General features: G+C 55.9%; 1 protein-coding gene across 9 annotated transcripts; it reads right to left on the reverse strand.

Moving 5' to 3' along the window:
* Window positions 1–405: 405 nt before the first annotated feature.
* On the reverse strand, window positions 406–23,889 carry LARGE2 (LARGE xylosyl- and glucuronyltransferase 2). Of its 9 annotated transcripts, none has more exons than XM_059849423.1 (16): window positions 23,784–23,889; window positions 18,202–18,362; window positions 6,887–7,060; window positions 6,338–6,594; window positions 5,862–5,944; window positions 5,473–5,596; window positions 4,892–5,063; window positions 4,632–4,736; window positions 4,265–4,377; window positions 4,032–4,157; window positions 3,726–3,881; window positions 3,454–3,617; window positions 2,899–3,177; window positions 2,411–2,557; window positions 2,069–2,264; window positions 406–1,973 (listed from the first exon to the last, which is right to left on the reverse strand). In XM_059849423.1, exons 3-16 carry the CDS (start codon window positions 6,984–6,986, stop codon window positions 1,776–1,778), a joined length of 2,220 nt encoding a protein of 739 aa, XP_059705406.1. In that variant the 5' UTR covers window positions 6,987–7,060; window positions 18,202–18,362; window positions 23,784–23,889; the 3' UTR covers window positions 406–1,775. The 9 variants fall into 9 exon arrangements, with proteins under 9 accessions (XP_059705406.1, XP_059705407.1, XP_059705405.1 ...); XM_059849424.1 differs by lacking the exon at window positions 23,784–23,889 and adding an exon at window positions 23,718–23,735; XM_059849422.1 differs by lacking the exon at window positions 23,784–23,889 and adding an exon at window positions 22,050–22,102.
* Between the last annotated feature and the right edge of the window lie 6 nt (window positions 23,890–23,895).

A 23,895-nucleotide genomic window follows, 5' to 3' on the forward strand; every position in this document is an offset into this window, starting at 1 on the left:
TCCTCCCCCCTGCAGATGCGAGGCTGGTGTCCCGTGGGGCCTCAGAGCTGGCTTTTATTCCCCAGAGTCTTATAAAGTCAAGGCTCTCAAGGACAAGCTGCAGCACTGCCACATGAAACCACATCTTCTTCTCCTTGGGTGTGATTAAACTGATTCTATGCCTAAGCCAGAGGCTCCAGTTCAGAGGTGCTGGCCATGCAGGCAGGCTGCCGAGGTCCCATTGCAGCACAGGAACCATCAGCCTAAAGCCCACCTCAGTCAGCAGCACCAGCCCTTTCAGAGCTGGCAAGGCACTGTGTGCCTTGGGCTACTCCTCCATTGCTCTCCTCCTGCTGCCTTCCCTCCAGGGGATGTGCAGGCTCACAGCAGAAAAAAATTAATAACCAGGCAGTTTTAACAAGAATGTGAAAAAGAATAAAAAAGCTTTAATTTAAAAATTAAATTAAAAAGAGAGAATAAGCAAGAGGCGTTTGTGCCCTTTCCATACCCCGCACTTTCTATGGTTCCTCTTAGCCGCTCCCACCATGGACGGAAATCCTCACCCTGTACAGAGCAGGCCCTTGCAGCCCAGAGCAAAGCTAAGAAGAGAACAGTGGAGACTGCAGCAGCAACTGGCCTGGAGAGCCTCCAGGGCCACCAGCAAAATCATCTGGGAAGAAGAAAAGATTAAAAATAAAACCCAGAAACCCTAATTACTGAATTCTAATGAGAAAAGTATTAAATAATTTAAATAGTGTGAGGAAAGCAATGCATCCTCTGTGCTCCAGTGTGTGATAGCGATAGAACAGTGTCCAGTCAAGCTGCTCCCAGCATGGGATTCCTTCCCCTACAGAGTTCAGCTATGGTCTTGTCCAGTGTCAGCCATGTATCTGATTGTTGATGGCAATAACTGTGCTGCTGAGAACTGGGGAGGAGCAGGGTGGCCCTCACCAGGAACTTCTCCCAGCCTGTGCTGGCCTATGAAGCGGCTGTTTTGCCCATGGGGATGGTTGGCAGCCCTGCCCTGTGGGGCAATACCAGCACTGGAAAGGATCTGTCACCAGCATGGCTGCTCCCAGCTGGGAGGTGCAGGTGTATCCTGGGAGCTCACTGCTGGTGACAGCAGACAACTCATCCTGGTCTGGGAGCTCATTCTGCTCTGACTCCCACACCACCTGTATGGGGCCAGCTCCACTGGAGACTGTAGCCATACAGATAAGCAATAATATTTCCCCCCATTAAGCCCAGCCTTGATCTGGGTTTGAACCCAGACTCCAACTACTTGCAGTACTCCCTGGCTGCTCCTCCCAGGGTGCTGGGAGGCTTCCTCTGAGCCTGCTCCACAAAGGATGTAAAGGCTTGCTGTACGACCGCATCTCCAACTCACCAAAGCCCCTGAGGGCTGTGTGGAGTGAGACCTCGGGCCATTGAGCAGAGGCAGAACAGGGTAAGGTACAGCTCCCAGATCTATGGAGGAGCCAGGCCTCAAGGTGAGGTGAACTAATGAAGACTGGGAATCCACATCGGCTAAAAGAAGGAAGAGAGGAGATCCCACCCTGGCATGGGGAGGTTTCCCTGTAACACAGGAAGGCTGGAGCAGCTTGACCTGCAGGCACTGCCTGTTCTTGCAGCTGATGTCTTCCATCTTATCTATAGGCATCCCTTTGGTGGGCTGGAGAGGCTGTGCTGCCGTTCCCTCGGGCTGGGCTGCGGCGGTGGGCAGAGGCAGGAGGGAGGCCCTGCGCCCTTCCTTCTCCAGTGTGCTGCTTGTACCCTGCACCCACTGACCCCAGGTGTCACAGGCTTCTCTCGGCAGTGAGGTATTTGAGTGCAGCAGCCCCGTATCGCCGTGACAGGTCCTGGTGGAACTCCTCCCGCAGGGTCTGGAGGCAGCCCCGGTACCCTGCACTCAGGCGGAACTTGGAGATGTCGAAGCTGGGGGCATGGGGCATGTGGATCATGAAGGCATTGGGCAGGACCAGCAGCTCGTACTCCTGAGGATAGAGCAGCAGCCCTTGTCATCATCGGAAATGTCACTGCCCAGCTACAGGCCCCCAACACCCCCCGGTGCCAGGAGCCCCTCACCCACCTGTGCATCCAGCTCCATGATGTGGGAGACTTTGTTCCAGCCGAAGCCGACGAACCTCTGGTCATACCTGGGGCAGTCTCGCCTCACTACAACGTAAGGCTCAAAGTCTGGCTGCCATGACACGCGGTAGGGCACGGTGGCCGTCCGCCATTTGGCATAGTCCGTTGGGGCATGGCCTTTTGGCCACACGTGGTACCTACGGGGAGAGATGGAAATGAGAGACTGAAACAGTAGAGGATGCAGGGGGTCTGCTACCCCTCTCTGAGACGGGGTGCACAGCCCCAAGCCACAAGGGTACACAGCTGGCTTCTGCTTGGATGGTGGGACAGTGCTAGTCCCTACCTGAAGGTGTAGAGGGAGCCCATGTCCAGCATGGAGAGCAGCTCTGCTTTGGATTTGGGAAAGGTCAGACGGTAGTGCAGGGTCTCAAATGCTGGCACGATAAGAGCTGCCTTCCTCTGGGGCAGCTCCAGCTGTTGGATGGAGTTCCTATGGTAGTAGGAAGGGTGTGAGGTCTCCCTGACTGTGAGACATACCCACAGCCTCCTTCCTCAGCCCCTCCAGCCTGCTTACTACTCCATGCAGGTATTAATGGGTTTGGAGAATTTGCAGTAGTACCATGCAGGGATAGAAGGAACAGGGGAATTCTCAAAGCCACAGCTCCTTCCTCATCTGCTGGTGTCTGACAAAAGTAAGGGCAGGATCCCAAGGCTGAACACAAAGGAAACAGCTTCTGCCTATTGAGAGGTGGTACCCAGGGCATTTCCTGAAAACTCTGGCGCTTGAGGACCCCAGTAGGCTAAGCAAGAGCCAGCTGGGAAAAGCCTTACCTGAGGTAATCGTAGAGGCCATACATCGGCAGGAAGTCGATGTCCGTCAGGAAGACGTACGGCGTCTGCGTGTTGGCCAAGGCCACGTTGCGCAGGAGGTTGATGGGGTAGAACTGCCCCTCCTTGTAGACAATGTGGTAGGCGACGTTGCGGCGGGCGCTCAGCACCTCTGAGGCCTGGGCGTAGCGCAGGAACTGCTGCGCCTCGGCGTCTGACATGTACAGCGCCAGGCTGATGGGGCCTGCCCAGTGCTTGCAGATGGCCTCCAGCATCTGTAACCTGGAGCAGAGGGCACAGCCTGAGCAGCAGACCTGCCCTGCGGCAGCTTCTGAACCAAACCCAGAAATGGGCGCCTCCAGAGAGCCGCATGCCAGTCACACCAGGTTCAGGAGGGAGCAGGAAGAACTGATGTTCCCAGCTTGGGGTGTTGTTTCTCACTCCAAATGCTGGCGTGAGAACGATGAAATGAGATTCCCTGGTAGCTCTAAATCTGTAGAGCCTACCCAGAGGTGTGGAGGTGGGTTCTAACCTCCCACTGGTCCTACTAGCAAGTACCTGTCCATGGAGAGCTGGGCCACAAGGGTGACATCGGTGGGGTTGGGAAGGGCCAGGAACTCATACTGCAGGAAGAACAGGTGGATGCGGTGCTGCATGAGGTGCTGCTGGCGGAAGTCATAGCAGGGATCGTCCTCATCCAACTCCTCCAGTGCCCGCTGCAACTGCAACACCATGAAGGTGAGGGAGAGTAGGAATCCCAGGGGAGGTTGCATGAGGTCTCTGCCCACCCAGAGCTCTGCAGCTGGGGGCAGAGTCACAGCCAGCCTCACCTGGTCCCTGGGTGGGCTGGGAAGACTGGCACAGCCAAAAAGCTCTCTGCGCAGCAGGTTCCCATCATACTCCAAGAAGGTCAGGTAAAGGTTACGGAAGAACTCCACGTGCTTGTTCTTCACCCGCAGCTTCTTGGGCGAGTTCCAGTGGATCACCTGAGCAGGAGTATGTCACCCCATGTAAGAGAAGTCAGCAGCACCAGGCTCCCCAAGCCCTCAGACCCCATGCTGAGTCCCCCTGGACTTCCAGTGCCTTGCACTGTCCTTCAGGCCCTCCCCAGTCTCAAAAGCAGCAACCCCACCCACCTTGAGATCTGAGAGCTCAGTGTAGCATTGCTCAGAGCGGGTGTGATCAGAAAGCTGCACATTCCAGAAGCAGGGAAGCCGGTACACCAGGGATGGGTCCTGCTTGATCACCGCATTGAAGATATCCTAGGAGAGAGAAAAGTGAGTGCATGGGTGGATGAAGAAGATCCCCTGTGCCTACAGTGCTGTGGGAATGCAGAAGGACCAACCTGCCCCAGAGGAGGGACAATTACCTGATCAGCCAGCGAGGTGGAGAGCATGCTCATGAGCTCCCGCTCTGCTGTCAGCCGCCACATCTGCTCCCAACCCAGGCGACGCAAGCGGTCCAGGAGGAGCAGGATCACACCTGAGGGCCAGGGGAGAGGGCACTGGGTCACTGAGAGAGCACCCAGCCACTACAGAGCTGAGGCACAGGTGCCTGCATGCCTTCAGCCCCTAGGACATGCCACTTCTCTGTGCCTACCCACAACTCTGGGATGCTGTAGCACTCCTCTTGTACCCACCACCTTCCTACTTTACCCAGTCTCCCACTGTGCCAAGTGCCACCTCAGCTGCATGTGCCATGAGGCTGCAGCTGCCACCCTGGCAGCCCACACTCACCCGTGTTGAAGCCACGTCCCAGGGCTGGCCACGGTTTGTGGTTTTTCCACAGGTTGCCTAAGTACCAGTCACTTTGGTTCTCCACCAGCCCAATCACCTGCTTTTCTGAGAAAACAGAGGGACATGGATGCAGCTCATCTTGCTGTTGGTTCAGAGGGCCCAAGTAAACCTACTGTGCTGGTGCTGTGGCAGGCAGGCACTGCCACCCTCAGCCCAGCATCCAAGGCCCTGTCAGGGCCCCAGGGGCACCCTGTCCTCACCAGAAAACTTTCCAAAGACAGCCCAGAGCTCAGCAATGTCGGTGGCAAAGGTGATGTCTGTGTCCAAGACAATGACCTTGGAGAGGTTGGAGGGTAGTGCCTTAGTAAGTGTCAGCTTCATCAGCCCATAGATGCCAGAGTAGTGCTTGTTGGGGATCCATGACACCTCCGGCTGCAAGGCAACACACTTCAGGGCCAGGCATGGCCATGCCCTGCCCCTGCCTGGGCAGGACAACTGTGTGTCCCGGAACCCCATGCAGAGGAGGCCAACAACAAAAGGGCATGCAGAACTGTGGAGCCAGCCAAGCCTGGAGCATTTCCTCCAGCCACCAGAGACCCCAGTGTCTCACTCAGCTCTGTCACAGAGGCACTGCTACAGCGAGGCACCTCCCCACCCCGCCAGTACCAGTCTTGTGCTCCCCTCTCAGCAGCACCAGCAAGAAGCCCAGAAAGAGGAGGGGGTGAGCCAGGGATCAGCAAGAAAAAGTTAATCATCCTCCATCCATTCATCCCTCTCTGCTGCTCCTCTTGACCCTCTAAGCATTGGCTTGGGACAGGGTAAAGGGAGGACAAGCACCTGCCTTCAAGTCATCGGCATTGTAGAAGCTGACTTGGACGGAAGGCACCATCCAGGACTGGAAGAGCGTCTGGAGGATCTGGTGGGCCACTGAATCCGTGATAAAGTGAAAGTGGAGGGGGTTTTTCCTGCCAAGGGCAAGCACAGCAACATTCAGCATCACAGCAGAATGAAAAGGACATAGTTCCCTATCCCACCCATGGGACAGATATCAGCTGAGGGGGCAAATGGAAAAAAAACCCTCTGGGGGAAACAAATTCCACTCTGCCACTCTAAGCACAAGTGGTAGAGAGAGGTCCTAGAGCCCCTCTTCTGCAGCACTGCCCCGCTGCAGCCTGCAGCAGCTCATCTGAGAACCCCAACCAGCAGGCTGCTGGCACGTCTCCCCATTACCTGTGGAAGAGGATGGATTTCACCAGGGTGACCACGTCCCGGCTCGCGTTGTGCCCAGCACACACAATCGCAATGTGGAGGAGCTGCTCAAAGACAAAGGGTGCCTTTTGGAGACTGGACACCCCCTCCCTGCAGGGACTGTCAGCTCCTGCCTGGGACCACACTACAGGGAGAAGCTTCAGAAGCCAACCTTTCCCATACAGAAGGAGCTCCAAAGAGAGGTGGGAGTTCCCTAACTCAGAAGTGGGGGAGCAGGAGTCTTGCTGCCACTCCTCCTGTCTGGTCTCCTTCTCTGAAGAAGGAAAATACCCTCACCCACTGAGCACCGTGGAGAGCCAGGATGAGGCCCCAGCACGGCCAGAGCACAAGGAGAGCAGTGCCAGGTGAGTTGCTCATATATCCATGCTCCACAGGGTCCCAGCCTCCCACCCAGCATTCCCTATCCACAATGCCACCGTGCTGGTGCCATCACCCACCTCACACTTGTGCACTGTCCTCTGCTTGGGACAGGCCGTGCGGTTGCTCCTCTCGCCCTTAGAGGGGTCTCTGTCCTCAGCAGAAGCCCCCCACTGCGGGCTGCCATTGCTGCCCTCCACCTGAGCCCGGCCAAGCTGCAGCCGGAGCTGCTGATTCTCCTCCTCCACCCTGCGCACACGTGAGGCCAGCGCCTCCCGCTCCACATCCCGGCTTGGCTGCTCGCCCAGACAGGGTGGCAGCAGGAGGAAACGGCCATCTGTGGAAGAGATAGGGACATGCAAAGGGCATGGCGAGGCCAGGAGGGCCCAGGTGTGAATGCTGGGGCAGAGCCACAACTGAGAGGTCCCAGTATATCTCACAAGTGCCCAGCCAACATCTCAGCTCTGTTCCCCTGATCTCCAGAGATGTCACTGGAGATGTCCTAAAGTCAGACTCACCTGCAGTGACTTGCATGGCCAGAGCAACCACCCCAAGGCCTAATCCCCTGCTACCTGCCCTCTGTTGTGGACTGTCCCTTGATCTGAGGAGGACAAGAAGGACTGACTCACATTCGAGACTTCCCACAAAAAGGTAGAGCCAGGAGAGGAGAATAGCCAGGGTCACTGTGGCGAGCAGCAACTTCAGCTTCATGCGCCAGGAGCGCAACATGATGTGCTGACAGGACACGGGCAACAAGGATCAGGTGGGCAACCCGAGTCCGGCTGGCCCTGGCATCCTAGAGCCTGTGAGGGACAGGGGAAAACAGAGAGAGGTCTGGCCAGTAGCCCCCACCCAGGTGTGCCAACATCTCCCCAGCAGGACATCCTCCATCACCTGTTCCCTCCCGGACAGTACCTGGGCAACCAAAGCAGTGAAACAGAACCCACTACCTCTCCAGACAGCACACTCCTGCCCATGATGGAACATTTACCCCCCTCGACTTGTCCCGCCATCCAGACTGGACTGCAGAGCCTGTGGGGGGGACCTCAAACATGGACGGGAATGGGGATAGAAGGAGGTTTCCAAGAGATTTTCCCCAGATTTGTGCCTTGCTCCCTGCCATGCTACAGTCCTAGAGCTCACAGAGGAGGGGAGAGGTAATAATGCTAAGAGGCCCCCCCGAGCTGGGCGGCGGGTCCCGGAGCCTGCCCGTGGGAGGGGCGCGGTCCCTCCCCCGCCGCCTCGGCCGGAGCGCGGCCCACGCAGGGCCGGGGGGCTCGGGAAACTCCCACACCCAAGCGCCGCCGCCCGCCCATTTGGATGGGAAAACCCCAAACACTTCGGTGAAGGTCGCTCCCCGGCCGCCCCGGGGCACCTGGGTCACCTGGGGCAGCCTCCTCACCCCGCCGCGCTCTGCCACGCGTGTAACGCCGCTTTCATTCCTCCGCCGCCGGCGGGACGCTCTGGCGACGGGCAGAGCCCTGCTCCCGCCCGGAGCCCCGCGGAGCCAGGTGCGCGGGCAGGCGAAAACCCCACGGGGAAGGAGATGCCTGCCCCCCGCCGCAGCCTGCCCTCGCTCTGCACCCCAGCCCGCGGCTCCGCGCCCTCGGCGCAGCAACATCTGGACAACAAAAGCTGCCGCCGGGCTGAATGGGCCGGATTAGGGTCTGCTCCCCCTGCACACACCCCGCTGGAGCCCATTGATGTGCAGATGCCCATGGGGCCGCGGGGGCTGGAGCCTAGGAGAACACATACCGCGGCCCCCGACCCTCCCCGCGGCCCCTGGGGCCGGGTTTTGCAGATGGTGGCCCCATCCGCCCTCAGTGAGGGATGGCCAGGCTCTAGAAGGGCTGGGCATGGCATGGGCAGCCCGCGGGAGCATGTCCACGCCAGCCCACTGGAGATACAGCTGAGCTCCCGTGGCAGTAGGCACGGCCCCTGAAAGCTGCAAAGCCCTCTTCCTGGCAGAGAAGGTGCCTACTGGCATCACAGCTCCCTGCAAGCCAGGTCCGGGCTTGACCTGCTTTTGTGCTCTACAGAGCAGGCCAAGCACAGGCATGGCAGGGAACGGTGAGCTGACACATGGAGCACACCAGGCCCAGGCACCCCTTCTCCCTGCCACAGCCACGGGCCATCCTGGACATGGCAAGATCTCCACATGCTGCTGCCAGCCCGTCTCCCATGCCGAGGTTCACACAAAGTTGGAGGGCTGTTCAGGCTAGGCTGGAGGGGAATGGCAGGGGGGCATGGTGAGGAAAGGCCAAGGAGGTCAGCCAGCACCCAGGGGAAGCAGAGGGGCAGGGAAGCAACTTTAGCACAAACAAAGGAGAGAGAAGGTGATGGCACACAGCAGCACCTGTCCTGCTCCCACTTGTCCCCATGGCCCCTCACTGCAGGAATGGTACTCTGTCCCCAGCCTGCATGTGAGCACACTACTAGGATGGCAATTCTGCGGAACCAGATGGAACCAGCAGCAGGTCATTTTTCACAGCCTCTCCCTGAGGCACCCAAGGATCCATCCATCCCCCACCTCAAAACACCCCCACCCTTCCGGCCACCCCCTGTCCTACTCCTCACCTGGCTGCTTGCCTTTTCCCCAGGCACTGGTTTCCTTACCTGCCTCTCCCCTCGCCTCCTCTGCCTCCTCCTTCCCCGGCGCCTCCCAAGCCGGCTGGCAGCCCACTGCTACTGCTCCCTCCCGGGGCTGCCGTTCCCTGTCCTCCCTTTACTCCTCCCTTCTAGATCTGACACTTTCCCCCTCCTCCCGCTCTCAAACCCAAGCTTCCCCTGCACACCCCGCCGGCCCCCCTTTCAGAGGAAGAAAGAACAAACAAAACAAGAGATTAAATTCGCTTTCTACTCAAGAGCCCCCAGCGCCAGGGGTGCAGAGTTGCCCAAAGTAAATTGGGAGGAATCCATCCTACTTTCAACTCCCTTTCCACTCCCAGGCCTCAACATCCCTCCTTCACAGTGAAAAAAGGAAGCATCAGGATTATCTACCCCCTTCCTAGCACCTGCCTCCTCCTTTATTGCAGAAGACTAGGTCCTCAGAAGACTTTGTCCTCACTGAGCAATCTTTGGGGGCCTTGGGATGGTGGCAGAGCCCACCTGTTCTCCCCATGACTGGGCAAGAGTGGCTCCATGGCCTACCTGGGATGCAGGTATGGCAAGGGTGGGATGCAGACTGTGCTGCTACCCAGAGAGAAGAGATATTTGCTACCATCTTGCCCATCAACTTAGCAGAGTGCAAGCCTCACTGTGGATCTGAAAGGGAAAGAACTGTTCCCCTACTGTCTCATCCTTGCTCTGGCCCAGAAGAGCAGGGCTCACTGAAAGGGTGCAGTGTTCAACCAGACCTGCCCAGCATGCCAGGGGTTTGCAGGATGGTGGAAGGAGGAGCAGGAGGCCGGGGCTGGGAATGCTAACTATGCAGAGAGAGGCTCTACCTGCAGCTCCCCCCTCCGCACCGCGCAGGCCCCGGGGCCGGGCAAAGGCAGCAGCCCTGGCCCGGGGCTGGAGCAGGAGGAGAAGCCCTTGCCGGGGGTTTTCAGTACCGCTGGCGTCTGGAGGGGGCTGGGGGCGGTGGGAGAAGGCCAGGAGCGGCAGCAGGCAGAGGACTGGGATGCGGAGCGCCTGCACAGCACTCCGATGCAATGTAAATCGCCCCCACCCCAGAGCCCCCGGTGAGGCGAGGCGCGGCGCGCCCCGGCCTGCCCGCGCAGCCACAGCAACAGCCAAATGGCTGCCCTGGGAGGCACGCTTACCTCCCTCCCGCTCGGGCAGCTCCTGCTTGCCCTTGCAGAGCCCCGGTATAACAGGCAGCGGCTCCTCAGCAGCGCCCTTCAGCCCAGCCCTGCCCCGACAGGGAGAGGAAACGCCCGGGCTGCCCTGCTGCTCCTCTGAGCCGGCGGCACCCGCGGGGCAGGGGCTCTTCCCTTTGCTCCCCCAGCCGCCCCGGGGCACACGCTCAGCTCCCGGAACCGTCCTGCCCCTGCCCCACGGTATCCATCATGTGCTCCAGCTGAGGCAGTGGCCACGCAGGGCTTACCCATGCTTTGGGAGCAGTCCAGACCTGCAGCCCGCTGCCAAGAGCACCGCTTCAGCAGAGGAAACCGCCTCGTGCTCCAGCTGACCTCCACAGCCTCTCCTCCACACGCTTGTCCTGGCCACCATACCGTGTTTGCTCCCAGCACCAAGAGCGAGTGCTTTGAGACCCAGCCAGACCCTCTCCAGCCAGGGCAGGAACAAGTAGGCTGCTGGGGAGCACAGGCACGGCAGGGGCATTTTTGGGGTGCTCATGGGGGTGAAGATGGCAAGCCAGAAGGCAGCTACATAGCCTCTCAATCCTCTGAAACATTAGAGGCACAGCAAGCTCCTTGGCAAGGGGCACAGTGGCTACCAGCAGCCATGGCCCAGCACGTAAAGCTCCCAGCTCTACCCGTCCCTGCAGTCACGGCATGGGGCCTCTCTGCCCTCCCTCCTCAGTCTCCTTGCTCACCAGACAAGCACAGCCAGCAGTAAGACGAGAGGTTTCCCAATACTGCCGGCTTCCAACCCCAGTGCGGGTGCGGGGCAGAAGTGCTGTTCACAGCAGGTTATCCTCCCTCCCCCACATTCTTCCCAGGAGCAAGCAGCTCCTGCTTCAGCAGGGATCGGGGGATACAGCCACTGGGACAGAAAAAGGCACTCCCGTCCCCTCTCTAGCTGGAAGAAGCTGACCAGGGTGGATACCAGGGAAGGGGCAGGCAGGACCCGGGTCTTGTCTCATGCCCGGGACACCCTGCCTCCAGTGACAACAGGGCAAAGGCCGGGGGACAAAGAATGTCATGCCAGCAGAGCTGGGCAGCTGCACAAACACCAGTGCATGCTCACACCAACCTCTGAGGCGTGGGCAGGAGCCCAAAGTTGGCTGTGTGCCGGCCACCCTTCCATGCACAAGCAACCTTCATTCCTGGGAAAGTGCAGCCACTTTGCTTGCCCCAGGCACCTCCTGAGAGCTGCCCCTGTGCTGGCACTCCACTCCTCCAAGATCCACTCTTTTGCAGGAAATCCCCTTTTCTTTGTAGGCCCCATTGCTCAGCCTGAATGGCCTTCGCTCTCTATGGCTCAGTAATAATCAGGTGAGCAGTTAATGTTTAGGGAGAGCTGGCAGTGGAAATTCTGCCATCACATTACCATGTTTCCTCCAGCCCTGCAAGCACAGAGGGGAGCAGCTCTGTTTTCTCACAACATCACAATTGGCAGCAAGGCCCATGGTAGGGTGGGTGTCTCAGCCTGTTGTCTCTTCTAGAGCTAATGTGTACCTGCAGAGGCATGCTGAGGCACAGCTACACTGTCTGTAGTACCAAGCCAGAGGCCTGAAGGAGCACAGGGACAGTCCCAGGCTTGCTGCCCCCTCTACTGCTTCCCCCCTAGGCATTACAAGGGAAGAGGTAGCCTGGCTGTTCCCAGTAAAGAGCTGCAGGGCAGCCAGGAGAGGAGTGATTTCATGGAGCTATGGTGCCTGTTGTCTTACCTAGGTGTAGGTGAAAGAAACTGCAAATTCTTCTCCCAGGTCTCATTTTTGGAAGAGTGACAATTTAGCTGACATGCTTAGACTGCCTCAGTAGAACCCCAACACAACAGCTTCCCAGGTTTGCAGAAGGTGAGAAAGGGCCCAAAAGCTGTGACAAGAGCTGCACAGCCAGACTGGCAACTCAGAAAATGCACCACACTTTGAAGAGAGGCAACTGGGGACAATCACTTTTGCTCTTACAAAGAGGGAGGGGACAGGCTGGTTCCTCATTCAGCAGATCACCTTTAAAGTGTCTACTGCAGCACCCATTTGACAAAGTGCCTTATGATTCAGGGTCACCTCCCTGTCCTGCTCCCCATGCCCGAAATGCTGCCACTTGAGGGGGGCTGTGCCAGCCGGCAGACACCACACAGGCAGTGCAGAGCAGGGTAGCAGCAGGAATTTACAGAGGCGGAATGGAATTTGGCCAGGAGAGCAGGATTAAAACCCCATGCTCCGGATTACCATGCCGTCCCTCCCTCTCCAGTCTTATGATAAGCAAAGCCTAAGTGAGAGTTTCACCTTGGAATTTCCCTGGAAAGAGCAACCTCTGGCAAAAGAGCCACCATGTTCTAGAGGTGGGATCCAGCAGCACTCACAGAGTTGGATACCAACACATGCTGTAAAAGGAGGAAGCATCCTCATCTCCCCACTGCTCCCAGATACCACCAAGCTACTGAGAAAATCCCAGAAAGGATCCTCCTGGAACAACAGACAGCTGTGCCTCAGTTACAGCTCAAACATCAAGCTCTTCTCAGGCCTGTAAGATTACCACACACACATTTCTGCCACTCTGAGTTCATTTTATTCTGCAGAGGTCACACTGAAAAGCCCTTTTCTCCTTCTCTGGCAGAACCACAGCACTTGGGGAAGAGGAGCTTAAAGTCTCTGAAGGGTGCTGAAGCTCCAAGCTTGGCTGAAGCAGAGACCCTTGTCACCAGGCTGTTTGTTTCCAGAGGAAACCAGCAAGCTCAGGCTGGGACTGACAGGAATGCTGTGCTGCTTACCTCTTCATGTCTGAAACCCAGGAATGTATCAGGGGAGCAGCTCCTCTTGGCAGGGACTCCAATCACAAGGCCCTGCTAGACACAGTCTGCTTTTGTAGATCAGTCTCCCTGCCTGCAGCCAGGCACTGGGTTCAGCTGGCGGCAGAGCATCAGCCACAGAGGGCACGCAGGGCATGCATGGGGAGAGCAGTGCCACGGCAGAATGTGCAAGTGTGTGGCATTGGAGGCCTAAGCCTACCAGACATCCTGCAGTGCTTACAAGCTGGGCAGCTGCATTCTGCCACAACTCTCAGGCAAAGTAAAGGGGGCCCACTCAGACAGCAACAGTCCCCAAGTGCTCTCATTCCTCTTAAGCCCAAGAAGAAGCTGGAAGGACCCCAAGAAACTCACAGTGGAGGTGTTCAACACACTGCTTCCAGCTTTACTTCCCTGGACTACAAATCATTTGATGCTAAGAGGACACTCAGCAGGTGAAGCATCAACACTGACTGGCCTTTCTCTGGGCCTGGTGAAGCTCAAGCCTAACTGAGGACAAACACAGAAGCCACGAAGTGCTGAATCAAATCTCCTCCTCATGCCTCCCTGGCCAGCACAGCTTGGCACAGGAGGGACCAGGCCTGGGCACTGTGCAGGAGGACCCCAACTGCCTCTTGCAACAGGAGCAGCAACGGGGGCTGATCTCTAGCTCCCTTCCTCTCTCATGGGATAAGGTTTCTACTATCTGCATTTTTGCTGATGTCTGTGCTGCAGCTAATGGCCAGCTCTGAATCCATTAAGTTCACCGTATGCTGGTCTCCGGATGTGCTACGGGCATCAGTACCTGTTCACCCTGCCATTTCCTGACACTTTGACTGCTGCGGGCTTGCAACAGTTCCTGGGGTCAGAGCTGAGCAGGGCCGGCAGCCAGGAACTTTTATCCTGTGTGGTACTGCTACCTCAAGTTTCCAGCTAGCAGTGCCCATGGGTAGGGACTACCCCCACATCCCCCTGCTCCCTTGAAATGCTCTTGAACATCCTGCACCAGGTAGTGCTCTCTGGTGGGACAAGGGAGACCATATCCCAACACAACAAGCCAGACTTAGCCCCTACACATGCTTGTCAGTCTGCACCACCTCAGGCAAAATTAATTAGGTTAATTACAGCAAAAAAGGAGACAAAGGGACTCCAACAAACCCATATTGGCACTCTACCTGGAAAAGCTCACAAGAGGTACGACGCCATCCACCTCTGGGGAGGTGCCAGGGGCATGGCGGTGAGCCAGGTTGTCAGGTGCCTGCTGTGCATTGTTACCAGCAGAAATGGGTAAGTGGCTTTGGCTGAATAGTTATTGATTGAAAACTGCAGTTTCCAGACAGCTCAGAGCTATTTGCTCCTTCATTACAAGTTTTGGACAAGAACAAAATGCTTTGTTTTCCAAGCAAAAAAGTCTCATTTTGCATTGTTTTGTTTGTAATTGAGCTGCATTGCATTTAAAATAAAAGATAAAGGGTCTCTCAAATTTGTCCGTGTTGAGTTTTTCTCCCTCCAGCTTTTCATTTTGGGCACTAAATCAACCAATTAATTATTTGTCTAGCTCTGGTCTCCAGAAAAGCTGAGAGCATCACGAGCCAAAAGACTGGAGCAGCTCTGCCCAAGCAGCAGTGCTGAGGAGGGTGTTGATTTTTTTTGTGCTGCAGGCTCCTTTCAGGCCTTAGTTTGAGTTCCCTTGGGGTTAGCAAACATTCCCTGGGGAGAAGAGAGCAGGGCCCTGTGCAGGTACCCCACCACAAGGGATCCACCCGCCCAGTGGGCAGCAGTTCAGGAGACACATGGTCACTACCAGTGCGTGGAGAACATGCTAGGAGCAGGGCTTCCCATGCCAAATGCCCTGCACAGAATCATAGGATATCCTGAGCTGGAAGGGACCCACAAGGATCACCAAATCCAACTCCCAGCTCAGCACAGGACAACCTCAGAAATCACACCATGTGCCTGAGAGCATTGTCCATAAGCTTCTTGAACTCTGTCAGGCTTGGTGCTGTCACCACTTCCCTGGGGAGCCTGTTCCAGTGCCCAGCCACCCTCTGGGTTTTTCCTAATAACCAACCTAATCCTCTGCTGATACAGCTTCATGCCATCGGCTCATGACACCACGGTCCCTCACTAGTCCTGCTAGTATTGGTCACTGGAGCAACCCTTCCAAATTCCATCTTTCACAATGCCAAACTCTAGTCCAGCAGCCAGGCACACACAAGGCACTGACATACAAGGAAAGGCAGTCCTTCTCCTCTGTGTGAAAAGCAGCTGAGCTCATGGACGCAGCCTGGTACCTCTTCCACAAGGGACCAGCTCAAAGCGGGAGCTGTGCTCAAGCAGCCACTCCTGTATCTTCCCTGTCCAAAGCTATTCCTGGCATCAATGCCCTCAGTGCCCAAGTCAGGCTGAAAGCAGAGCTCATCCACATAGGAATGGAACAACTGCACTATAAATAGCAAACCAGAATGGCTCAGGGCAGGCTCTAAAAACCCCAAGCAGCAATAGTGCCATCCACTCAGGGTGCCCTGGGCATTTTGTACAACCAGAAGTGATTCTGAGCTACAGAGAAGCTTGCACGTTGCCAAGAGGCTCTAACAACACTGGAGAAAAAACTGTTGTCCAGGCTAAGACATAAAACTTACCTGCAAAAGAAACACATAGGGCATCTTGCAGACTGGAAATGAGGTAGTGACTGATGGGGGCAAAAAAGGAGGGGAAGTGGATCCCAGAGGGAAGGCAGTTCCCAAAGCCAGGCAGTGGAAAGGAGAATACTCCCAATATCCAAACCCATTACTAGCCCTCCTCCCTTCCTGCTGCTCCTTGTGTTCCTGTCCCTGGGGCTTCTCACACTGCTGAGCTAAACCATGAACTTGCACACCAAAGGACAAAGGGAAGAAACAGCATAGCTCAACTCAACCAAGCAGCACATGAGTGGCTGAGGACAAAAACTCATGTCTTCTGCAATCCACAGCAACCTCTGTGCAGTGCCCAGCCTGCACCAGGAGAGGCATAACTTCTCAGACCATCCTGTGATCAGGTCTTCCAGGATGCTTCTAGGAAGAGTCATACCCTTCCCACCACACTCATCCTCACTACTCCTTCTTCTCTCCTAGTGCCTCCATCTGGACCCACAAACACTCCACCTTCCCCTTCTCACTGACACCATATGTCTATTAAGGGATCTCAGCCTCCCCAGATGAGGATATGACCGGCCTCATGCAGCCCTGCAAGGAACCAGCCTCCCACTCCTGTGAGGGAGCCCCACTCATTCAGCAGTGCTGCAGCACTTGGCCATACACTGGGAATAAGAGCACAGAGGAGACTGTTGGGAAATCAAGAGGGGTGTATGCACAGGGAAGGCACTCACCTCGACCACATCACCCAGCAAATAAACACACAAGCACACACACAAAGGGAAGCAGTTGCTTCCTCTGACAGAAAGCTTATTTTGTCAGAATAGGAACACAGCATTCAAAAAAACCAAAGGAAAAACACCAAACCCCTGCTTTATTGCACCTGGATCACCAAACCAAGACAGGATACAAAAAGCAAAGATAGCCAGTGCTGACTACAAACCCACCTTATATGAGAATTCTGTAAGCCCACAACTCTCTTGGCTTCTCCCCCATGGCTCTCCTTGTCACTCCTCACCCTTCCTCCTCAGCACAGCAAGCAGGAAGAGAGGTAGAGGTCTCAAGTTTGGCCAAGTTTCCACTCAGGGAACAGAAGCTTGATAACAGGCTGGACAGGATGTGAGCACCCATTGAGGAAGAGGATTAGTAACCCCTTAATCTGCACATTTTGGAGTCTAAGCACTTTGTTCTGCTCTTTAATTAAACCATGGAGTGCAAAGATTGCCAGAAGGTAGAGAACAAGGAGGAAGAAGGAAAGGAAAGAAGAGACTGTGGCTTAAAGGCTATTCCTTGCAGCTTAAATGCAAGGGGAGGGTGTTACTAGCAGGGATGTATTTATCCTCAAGTGCTTTATACTGGGGCTGTTGAGCATCCTATTGCCTTCCATGATCCAATCTATGGGTAGGTCAGGGGCAGGATGAAGGGCAAACTGTGTGATGGCCTGGGGATGACAAAGGAGGGAGCAAGGAGATCTATCAGACTGGACAAAGCTTTACCTGTGGCAGCTTTGTCTGGCTGGCCATGACTCCCTTCCCGAGTCTCCTGCCTTCATACTGGGAAACAGTATGAGTGCCAGAGCACTATTTGTCTCCACTTCACACACCTGTCTGCACAAAAGGGCCTTGTTCCAGCACTTATCTGGCTCCAAGATGGGGAGGGGCCAGTGCCTCACTGCCCTGGCACCCAGGCAGGACTTTCACCTCCATGTCGGGCTTCTTTGGATCTGCCTAGCAGAGGAAAATTTCTTGATGCAGGTAAAGAGGGAAACCTTTAACCACAGCCCAAGTCAAACAAAGCAGTTTCCCTCTAGCTGTGCTCAGGCACACGTGCCCGTGCAGAGTAGGCAGCGAGCCTGAGGCTCCGGAAGCTCCCTGAGCAGTGAGGATAGGAGCCCCAGAGCACAGCACGGGGAGACAGACAGCTGCTGCCAGAGCTGGGAATAGAGGTGCCAAGGAATGGCCTCACCTCCCTAAATGCTCTGCCACCAGCTCTGCCCCACCAGGCCAAGGCAGGGGGCTGCCTGTGTGCAAGGCAGCCTGTCACTCCAGCGTTCCTCTCTTCCCTCACTCCTATTCTTTGGAATTCCTCTCCTCTGTTTGCTTTGTTTCAGACCTCAATGAACAGGAAGAAAAGGGAAGGAGCCTTGACAAATCCGATCAAGGCATAGACATTGCTGAGGCTCCCTCCTGCTGGCATGCCAAGCCCTACACTAATGAGGGGCAGGGAGAGAGAGGTGGCCACTGAGAACAGTGGCCCCAAAGAAACACTTGATGTAACAGACAGAGGGAAAAGAAGCTGCTAAGACAGAACAATGCCAGCACAAGCTCCCAGCCTTCAGAAGGGGGTCTTCCCATTTTCCCTGGCCCAGAGAGCTTGTTACAGCTCCTCAGTTCAGGTCCCAGCGACTTACTGCCCACTATGCAAGAAATAAGCAATAGACCATGGTATTGTCTGGGGAGAAGGATCCAGACATGCACACTCAGGTGAACAGCCACAGATGGGATCCCACTTTATTCAAAGGATTGCTGCGGAGAATCTGGTCCTTCCCTCCAGAGATCTGGGCTATGGGGGCTTGCAAGCCCCAGTGTTGTCTCCAGAGTCTCCCACAGGTCCCAAATACCCACAGAGTCAAGCCCCTGCTATGTCATTATCCCCTGTATACCGACTTAGAAGCACTAAAACAGCAAGGGAGCAACCACATGTAAAACATCTACTTAACATACATGATAACTAACCTTTGAAGGCTGCCAATGTTGCAGGAGTGGCTAGGAACAGCTGGAGAAGTTGGCACGGCCTGGTGGTGCCTGTGAGGACCCCTCTCTAACCAAAGATTCTCAGCTTGAAGGGCAGATAAGACATCTCAGCTGTACTTGAGAGTTTTGGAGCTTCCTGACACCTGAAACCCAAAAGACAGTCACGTGAAGAGCTACTGCATAAGAGAGCTCTGAGGACAGGCCCCTGCACATCTGAGAGTCACAGATAAGAGCACCCAACACCTTGGTCCTGTCCCTATCCTCCAGCCTGCCACAAAGCATAGCCCAGTGTCACCCAAGGCTACCCAGACAGCCCAGGGGAGAATGACTACCTGCATGCTGCATATTCCCAGTCCCAGTTCACTGCACTGCCCTTTGCAAGTTCCCCACTCATGCAAGGAGGACTGTACACACGTCCCCAGAATTGCTGGCAAAGCCACAGCCACCATGTTCCATCACAACACACATGACTTGTCCTCACACCAATCCTTCAGCAGCATCAGGAGCTGAGGGAGGGATGCAAGTTCTCTGGCCCCCTCCCAAACACGATAGCAGCAGCAAGTGTCTAACTTGTGAGGCAATAAAGGGATTAACTATCTTGTCCAGTAACCTGAGCCCCCGTGACATGCTTTGGGCAGCCCCATAATGGCAGTTAAGAGAGTCTATCCAAATAGGTGCATACAGGGAGAGAGAAGGAGTAAAGGTGGAGGAGAGAGAAAGCAGGCAAAAAACATCACACATGCAACTTGTGCCGAAGAGAGCACAGCAGTCTGCACATGTTACTCCTCCTCAGAGGAAATCCTCTTTCTCTGCTGGGATCTTTCCAGTGCACCCCTTTCCTCCAACTCCCACAGAGTTGGGCACACACATTCCACAACTGCAGGATGGAATGAATAAGCCCTTCTCCCAGGAGGCTAGAAGGATTCTTAACTTCTTATCAGGAAAAATCCCAAAAGAGAAGCACAGACATACTAATATGCTGGGGCAAAGGAACTGAAAAACTGGGAATTTTGTTTTAATGACCCTCTATCCACACATCATTGCTTTAAGATGCAGCAGGAGCAGGACCTTAAAAGCAGGTGAAAACCTAGTAAAAGCATGGGTCTGATCTGTCCCACCTGTTTTAAAAGGCCAAACAGAGAAACAAGTGTGCAGTGTGCTGTATTCCTGCACCTCTCTAGCCACAGCAAACCCCAGGCCAGCCTGGCACAGTACAATATGACAGAAGGAAGGTGACATCAATCCCAACAAGGGCTGGAAATAAAAAATAGTAACAACAGCTGCTACCTGAACAGTGAAATCCAGCGATTCTAAGAGCGAAGTACAGCACTGCAGTGCTCAGCAAAACCCTTCTTCAGCAACAAGGCCCAACAAAACTTCTGCTTTTTGAGTCTCCGTCAGATTGTGGCTACAAGGTGGCAGCCAGTGAGAGAGGACATGTATGGACCCTACAGCACATGTCAGTAAACAGACATCTGTCTCCTCCATCATCCCCACTCTGCTTGTTCTGATTGGTCAGCTCCCACCTCAGACCAAAGGGGTCTAAGAGGGGAAGCTCAGGAGATGGATGCTTCTGGAGCAGCAGGAACAGAACCAGAGTGCTAAACCCTTCTGGCATACACCCCACAGCCCTTGCCCAGGTGCTACCAGAGCTTTATATTTCCAGGGAACAGTTCAGCACGTAAGAGCCAAGTCCCTCCACCTAGGCTGGGAAGCAGAAGCTGTTGGCAACAACACTGAGTACTTTCAACAGCAAAGAGCTTGAAAAGCAAAGGCCCCTTCAGCAGAGATAATACTGAGTGGGGACACCCAGATATGTGCCTGTCACACAGCAGCACTGTCCACTTGGATCCGCCACCGCATCTCTGGGACAGCAGAGTTCCCATTCACACGTGGCAGGAGCCTCATCTCCAGGATGGAGCCCACATCACACGGCCGCAACCCAGCCACCAGCAGTTATTTACACAGCACCACACACAGGACCCACAAGATCTGCAGCGTGGTGGGACCGATCTCAAGGTCTGCTGCCTTCTCCAGGTGGGGTCAGGGGAGCTTGGGGTGATGCTGGGGGAAAGAAAGGTCAGAATCTACAAGCAGTTATCCGTCATACACCCGAAAGGAGTTGCAGTGCCCTCTCCCTCAGGACTCAGCTGTATCTCTCCCTTGGACTGTTTCCATCAACTCAGGCCACCAGAGAACTATGTGTCCAAAAGTTTTTTCCCACTGCATCACATGGTTATTAAAAGACATGTCCTCTCCATTTCAGCCTTTGGCACAGACAGATTTGAGTATTACAGGAGAGACCACACATTGCTAATGAATCAGGAAGGGAGTTATCCAAGTAACAATCTGTGGCTCTAAATGGCTTTCTGGAAAAGGCATCTGGAGGCAGGAGGCAGTCAGTATCTCGCAGCAGGGCTCTGCACACATTGCCAGATATGTTGTTCCTCCTGGGAAGCCAAAAAGAGTCTTTCTCCAGAGATGCCAAGTCTGAGCTAAGCTGGGAAGGGCAGGGGCACCCTGACAGAGAACAGCAACAAAATGCCTCCAAGTCAAAACACGCATTAAAAGGCCCCTTAAGCTTGACCTGCGTTTACCTTCCTATCAGACTACTGCTTCAAGTAACAGACCTATCAGCAACACTTCAGGAACTTAGGTACTACACCACTAGCTTCCCCTGCCAGCTGTTGCCTTTCCAAGATCAGAAGTACAAGCCACCACCACCAGCATTGCCATGCTCAGAGCATGTGTGCTTCATTGCCTTTGTCTCCTCATTTGGACAGAGCTTTGGAGCTCTCCTGAAAGGTGTTGGCCTCCAGTGGGTTATCATGAGTGAACAAGGCCTTCCATTCTAGGCAGGGTTCATATAACAGGGACTAAAATACTCCCTGGACATGCCTCCATCTACAGGTTATTTGGAGCTAGTCATAATTTATCCCTAGCTTTCCCAAAGTATTGGCTGAGCTCATCCAGAAGCAAAGAAAATACACAGCCAGACCACGGTGTGAGAGCTGAGGAGGGCAGGAAGGCATGCCCTAAAGAGGCAGGGCCAGAAAGGCCATGTCATTCTTCATCACAACTGCTCGCTTTCAACCACAGCCAAAAAGATCCACATCCCCAACCTCATACTGCCAAGCCACTTCCCTTCTGGCAGGGAAAGGTCAGCAGAAAGACAAGGTTGGGGAGAATATCCACTTCCCACCCCAAATACCCATATCCCAAGACACAGCCAAGCATCAATATACTGAGTGTATCCTCCCACATCCTGCTCCCCAGCTCCAAAAACATTCTCACCCCAGCACTCTGAAAGATGTGTTTTGAGTCTTACTTAGGATGAGCTGCCTTATACCCGTGACAGTGCTGCGCCTGGAGTCAGGCTTCCCAGAAATGGCATGGTCTCATGGATCTGAGCAAAGAGCAGCAGCCAAGCAAGCTGGACTTCAGCACTGTACCCACAGATGGGCTGGCAGAACATTTGCCTTTTTTTTTTTTTTTTTTTTTTTTGGTTTGCTTCTTTTCTTACCATTAGTGCTGAGCCTGCACCCCTCATCATCAGAGCATTGGAACTATTTGGCCTTGGTTACAGCCAGTGGATTTCCAGTAAGCACAAGCCCTCAGCACCCGGACTGGCAATAAGCACTAAGGAGAGTTGCTCCTAGATCATTCTGGGCACAGTAAAGACAGAAACTTGTCCCTCAACCCAGCCTTTCACCTCCTGCGCCACACACACCATGGGCACCATAAGCCAAAGCAGTCTTGCCCAGTCCCACAGACTTGCTGCTGCTCTGGGAAGCCACCCATCCTACAGTGCTCCCTTGCAACATACTTACCATAAAAAGGCAGCATGATGCTATTCAAACTGTCCTCCAAAATCACTTTCTGCAAGCAGGAGATGAACAAAAGGGGACATGATAGTTGGTGGGACAGAGTTTGGGGGCACGGGGTGAAGAGAAAGCATCTGCCAAAATGCTCCTTACTCGGGGACAGAATCTAGCTGTGCTGTTCAGAGTAGCCCAAGGACTTTGTACATCAAGCTTCACCTCTGGCTGAAGACAAGGTGTCTTTGGCAGTCTCCTAGGCAGCCAGCTCTCAGATTGCTGTCTGGCACAGCTAAAGCATCTCCTTGAAGGAGAGCAGCTCTGGCACTCTGCACTGGATATGCCCCTAGAGTTAACAGCAGCACACACCTACCCCAGTAAGCTGTGCTGGAAACCTCTGTCACAGGCTTCGGGTGCTATCTCACCCGCCTTCGCACTTACAGTAGCAGCCCAGCCACCGTGAAATTCAGAGAAACTCGCAGGTAGCACTGCATGTGAATGGAAAGTTGGGTCTAATCCATGTGATTCTGACTAAAAAGGTTTGTTTAGCGCCAGACTGCTTGCCAGCGGTATCTCGTGCCCTTTTTGAACTCAGCCTGCTGGAAAACAAACCCTCGGGGGAAGAGGAGAGATCAGGAAGGATAAAGTGCCTGCCCATGCAACTGTAATTCTCGCCGAGGAAGCCGCAGGCACACACTGTGCCCATTGTGCGGAGGTAACCGGACAGGAGGAAGGAGGGGCGGCTCGGCCCAGCTCTGTGCGCACCCGAGAGGCCACGAAACGCCTCCTAGCCCACGGGCACCGCCGATCTTCGCCCCGGGCAGCGTGCGGAGCCAGGCCCGGCTGCGGGCAGGGGTGCTGGCCGGCAGCCTCGGCTGAGCGGGAGGCAGAGCCGGGGCAGGCCACGGCACGGCGGGAGGAAGGTCGCGGGACCGGGCACAGGCTGGAGCCACTTCTGCAACAGGCTGCAGCCAGGCGGGCCCCGCGCCTCCTGCCGCCTGCCAACCGGGACACCCGTGCTAGTGCGGCAAACACTGAGCGCTGCGGGGGCCGCGCGAGTCCCGCGTGGGCTCCGGGCGAGCCCCCACTGCACGGCCCGACCACCGCCCTTCTGCTCCCCGCTCCGGTCTCCCGGCCCCGGGCGGGGACAGACACTGTCACGCACGGTCGCGAGTATGAAAGCCCCGACCCCACGGCCCCCCGACCTTTCCGTGCCCCCAGGGCAGCACCTCCCCTGCTCCTCAGGCAGCGAGTGGGCACGGGCCGTTCAGCCCCGAGCGGAGCGGGGCGGTCCCTGCCTCCTCGGTCACACCTCACCCTTCCCTACGCAGAGCCCTCGCCAGGTGCAGAGCGAGGCTCCCCAGTCGCAGGCAAGCAGCGACCCGGGTGCCCATGGGAGCTCCCGGCTGGGACGGGGGTCGCCGCACGCCACTCCCCGGCGGGTGACGAAGGTGCAAGCACCGCTCCCGGCGCCCGCTCTCATTCCCCAGCGCCACCGGGAACTTTTTACCGGTGCCGTAGCCAGCCCTGGCAGCTACGCCGAGCAGCCCCCGACGGGCGTCCGGTACCCCGCACACCGCCCCCAGCCGTGCCGCGGAGCGCCAGACCCACGCGTGGGCAGACCCCCGCCCGCCGCAACGCTCGAGGAACGACTCCTTCCCGGGGCCCCACAGAACTGACCGCATCCCGGCTCCTCAGCCGGCGGCAACTGCGTCCCCGCTCGGGACACCCCCAGCCCGCCCTTACCTGCCCAGCTGCGGCCGCCGCTCCTTCCTTCAAACCCCCGCCCCGCCGCCCATCGCCCGCTCGGCGCTCGGCCCGGCTCGGCTGGTCGGGGCGGGGCGCGGCGGGGGCGGCC

This window comes from Haemorhous mexicanus, chromosome 6, assembly GCF_027477595.1.
Source record: "Haemorhous mexicanus isolate bHaeMex1 chromosome 6, bHaeMex1.pri, whole genome shotgun sequence".
NCBI classification, from domain to species: domain Eukaryota; kingdom Metazoa; phylum Chordata; class Aves; order Passeriformes; family Fringillidae; genus Haemorhous; species Haemorhous mexicanus.